At 24.6% G+C, this 5,072-nt stretch overlaps 1 protein-coding gene across 1 annotated transcript; it reads right to left on the reverse strand.

Moving 5' to 3' along the window:
* Positions 1-291: 291 nt before the first annotated feature.
* On the reverse strand, positions 292-1,351 carry OCT59_000585 (uncharacterized protein). Its single transcript, XM_066138930.1, has one exon. The coding sequence runs from the start codon at positions 1,263-1,265 to the stop codon at positions 396-398; it is 870 nt and encodes a 289-aa protein (XP_065988377.1). The 5' UTR covers positions 1,266-1,351; the 3' UTR covers positions 292-395.
* Positions 1,352-5,072: the final 3,721 nt, after the last annotated feature.

A 5,072-nucleotide genomic window follows, 5' to 3' on the forward strand; every position in this document is an offset into this window, starting at 1 on the left:
CATTGAGTTTCATGTCATGGAAAATGTTCATTGTGTTCTTTATCTCAATGAAACGCCAAAATAGTTGGGATCAATAACGTATTATGATCAAAATAATTCAAACAATGGATCAAAATTAACCAATCAGAATTAAACAAATCTGATATAAACGCGCATCTTTATAATAATCATTAACTTGGAATTTGGCAATTTAATTGTTTCTATTATTGCTAATTTTAATAAACTGATATTTATATATACAATCATGTATTATTGTTAATATGTAAACAATCTAATTACAACATTTTAATATTATTAATAGTGGATAAAATACCGTGTCACCCCTATGGGGTGACCGTCCAATCATTAACTACTATTTATTATTATTATTAATTATTTTAGTAGAAGTGCGGCATTTACCTTCTGCCGCCTAATTCAATAAAAATATAATAATCAGGTTCGTCTTTAATATTATCACAATCCAATGGTTCAAAATTTTCAAAAAACATCTTAAACTTTTGCGGTAAATGAAACTGAATATTAATATATCCACAATTATTCTCTTTTATCAAACTAGAAAGTAATTTATAAGTAATAGAAGGAGGTGGATTTGGCAAGACTTGTAAATGTCTAATAACTTGGCTTAACTTTTGTTTAAAATCCTTTAGATGCCTTGTTACATGATTATTAATATGATTAAATCTTGGTACAAAAGTTTCAGCGTCAATTCTACCCAAAGAATTCGTATATTCCATATGTTTTTCAAGTAAAGCAGCACGAGAATCACTTGAAAGAAATTTGAACCCCGTTAATCTTTGATATGCAGGTAATTGGTCTAATACTAATTTAGAAGATTCTTTGTATAAATCTTTGAATTCATACTGTTCTGATAATACTAAAGTTAATAAAGGATTTTCTCTGAAGTATTGTTGTAAAAATACTTTTGATGCTTCCATAACTGAATCCATCATATATTTATCTGATAATTTAAGAAATCCCGCTACGTTTTGCCATGTTATTGGTTGATAATTTCCTGGATAGATATATGATAAAACTTCTTGAAATTTTTCTGAGGATTCATCATCTAATGATATTTCTGGTAATTTTCTTTCTGTTGAACTTTCTTCTTTGGACGGTGTTATTGCTTTCGCACATTTGAACATATCTTGAAATACTTTTGAACAAAGTGATAAAATATTTCTATGCAAGCAAAACGTAATTCCTTTAACTGTTATCAAGATATCCCCATCCGAATAATAATGTAATGAACTTTTTTGATTTATCATTGTTCGTAGTGTTTTAGGAAAAAATATCTTTTTAGTAAATTTTAATTATTTTGTTTTTTAAAAAGACTTGGATAAGTTTTCTTGTTAATTAAAAAAACGTTGACTTTATAAGTTGTTTATATATATCAGTATTTATTATCTCATCACTCATGACGTGTCGAGAAAACACGTGATAATTCGTGTTTCAAAATATCACGTGTATTTGATTTTGATAGCGGAGTTATAGTCAAAGTTATATATGTGTTAAGGATGACTGTAAATATACAATTAATGAGTCATTAAGAGTAACATATTTTTCCAATATTAATCACCTCCCGAAATTAAAATATACTATTATTATACTTTACCAGATTTTTTTTTGCATTATATAATCTATCCATCAACTATCTATTTTAATGCATTATATTATTATATTATAAATTTAGTAGTAATTGTCACTACTGGTAATTTTTTAGTTATGATATATATTTAATGGTTTATTACATATAATTTGTAAAAATTATTTTTCAACTTTCAAATATACTTCCAAGTTCTAACTTCCTAATAGTTTATATCACTAAAGAAGTGAAATATTCACAAAGAATAAGGTATTTGCTTCATTGAAGTTTCATACTAGTTTCATATACTGCAGACCTTTTTTTTTATATCAAATATACATTAGTTAAAAAGAATTTCTAAATAAATAAATAAAGTAATACTATCTATTAATTTTAATAAATTTTTAGCAAATTTCAATTGAAGTTTCTATTAATTATATGACTAAAGATAAGAAAATTTTGTTCAATTTATAGTATATATTATATTAATAAAATTAAAAATATAAACCCACTTTAATACTTTTTAATATCAAATTTTTTTGCTTAAAAATAAGATTCATTAATTCGCAGTTTGTAAAAAATAGAAAGAAATTATTAATAGTCAGTAAGGCAAACTTTAAAAACGTTATATCTTTTTATTTACTCATCATGCAGTTTTCATATAGTAAAAATTTTACTATAGACACATCTTATTATAATCACACTATTTGGTAGTCCTGAGGGGTGTGATTATAGAGGAGGTTAACTGTATACCCAAAACTAGTTCTGCACCATGTAATTTATCTGTATTATAAATAAAAAACGTTTAGGACATTAAGTGACTTGAATAATGTAGTCAAATATTTTTCTTATGGCAATTGGCAATAATTTTAGACCATATATACTAATTTTTTATGCTCAAGCGTATATGCATATTAATATAAAGTAATTTAGAAAATCTGGATTGGCAAATTAAAATTACCAGCGAGGATCCAGGGACTTTATTTTCAAACTTTCTCGCATATTCTCAAAATTATTACGTATATTATTGTAAAAGGATCTTTTGATGATCTTTATATATGGATAGCATTAAAATTTTTTTATTATTAAATTATAGAGAGTCTGTTGATCAGATTTTTGTGATGCAATTATATTAATATAATTTTTTCAAAAGCATATAATAAAATCGATTCTGTAAATTATATAAAAAGGTAATGACCTGGTTAGTGAATCCTTTTATCTGTCTTGTACAAGTAAAATGAAAAATCTAAACCAATCTAATATAATTAAATAAGTCCATATATTTTACAAAGTAATAATAAAGTAAGTTGGTTTATTGCTCAGCTAGTTTCTCTAAACATGTCATCACGATTCCTACCTCTATAAATATTCTAAAATAAAACAAACATATTACTCTTTTTATTATATATCAGTATTTTGATTTTTGCCAAGAAAATCTTTGACAATCATCATGTATATAATAGACGTAGTGAAACTATTCACATGAATCTCGTCATATACCTTAATATCATGCTTCTCAATAAAATTTAACACAATGTATTTAATAAATTTTCAATAATAAACATTTTTATATGCCAAATTCTTGGTATTTGACACAGGTAATAAAAAAATCAAATTACCTTTATTATAATGCATTAAGTAATAAATTTCAGGCAGAATGGAATGTTATGAAAATTAATAGTAATAGTAAGTGTGAATCAGAATTTTTTTTTTAATTTATACTGTAGATTTAAAATTATTTAATTTCAGAAAAGTTTTCTTGTAGGAAATAATCTTTTATATAGACTGTGTAGGTGAGAGTGATATAGATAGACAAAAATTCTGTAGATATAGATAGGATTAAGGTTACCTACCTAAACCTCTCCAAAATTCTATGATTAGTTTCTCCAAAATTTTACTATAGTTTTATTATAGTTTCGACAGGATTTCAGCAGTTTCAGCATTTATAATAGATTTTGTCAGGTTTCACTTTTTTCCAGAGTTTTGCCAACTTTTTAATAAGATTTTCATATAGTTTTAGCAAAGTTTCACCATTTTGGCATTTCGCCAACTTGCCAAAACCCCTTAATTTCTCCAGCAACCTTAAGCAGGATAATTTATTTTAAAAATCTAGTTTAGTAAAAGAGTATAGGATGAAAATCTTAGCAATAAGAACAAATTAGTTATAGATATTTTTCAAAATTTGTGAGAGAATAAAGAAATAATTTGATGCTGAAACTCACATTAAATGGTTTAGGATTCACATACTTATTTTTTTTTTTGATAGCATTATATATTTTATTTGCTTCTCTAGCATTTTTTGATTCACTATGTATCTAAAAAATTATTTAAATTATTTGATTTGAATCATTATCATATGATTATTGGAAGTTATCATAATTTACATAAAAAATTGTAAAATCATATTAGTTTATCTATTTTTTTTTAAATTCTCTATGAAATCTAAAGTATATTAAAAGATGAATATGTACAAACTTTTAAGTTTTTACAAGTTTATACAATAATTTCTCACCTTTCTTTTTATATAAAGAAGATACATAAATATTTCAAATGAAAAATATTTCTTTGGTGAATGCAATATCGAACCATTTAGAAAAAAAATAAAGAGTTACCTTTTGTCTCTTAAGAGTATTACCAATACAGAGAAGGACCAAAAATATGATAAGGTATAATAGCTAATTAGAATTACAAGCAGGCAAGTGTTAAGTTTTTTGTTTTTTTTTTGTAAATTTTTTTTTGAATACATGACATAGTAAAGAATCTTATAAGTAGTGTTAGGACACATGTCACATGTGACCTGTATTCAAACTTTACAAGTCAACTCAATACTAATACAGATGACCCTACAAGCCTGTCTGGTTGGATGAAAATTAGATGGAATAAATGGGAACATGATATTTAAGAATAATATTAATTTCTTATCCATTTTAAGGGTCAGATTATGATTTAGCAAAAGATTGAAAAAAGGAACATGGAGAAGTTAAAACCAAAATTAATAGATCTTTGATTTACATTCATCAACTGACTTTCAATGAAAAAACTAATAATATTAGAATTACTCAAGGCAGAACTTTTATTTCTTGATCAAAACGAGATCAGAAAAAGATACAATTGAACATTTTTTAGTTTATTTCTAATTCTTTAAGAAGATGAAGAACATAGAAAAATAAAGCAGATATATTTTTATAAAAAAAGTCAAAAAAAAAATTAATTTAAAAGAAAAAGTCAGTATATAGTAACTTTAATTTTATCTGCAAAAAAATATATTTTACAGAAAGTAATTGAGTTAATCTCTTTTAAGAAGATATATTGTTCAACAATATCATACTTGAAAAGATGAATCCTCTAAAACTAATACCATTAGATGACGATAATTCCTTCAAGATGATGATGTTTCTTCTCTAAAAGAAACTTTCAACTTTATCCTTAAATCTTATCCTTGAGATAAAACGTTGATGATATTGTCACTAAAAAAATATCTACAAATGTA

Source organism: Rhizophagus irregularis, chromosome 1 (assembly GCF_026210795.1).
Source record: "Rhizophagus irregularis chromosome 1, complete sequence".
In the NCBI taxonomy this organism is placed as follows: domain Eukaryota; kingdom Fungi; phylum Glomeromycota; class Glomeromycetes; order Glomerales; family Glomeraceae; genus Rhizophagus; species Rhizophagus irregularis.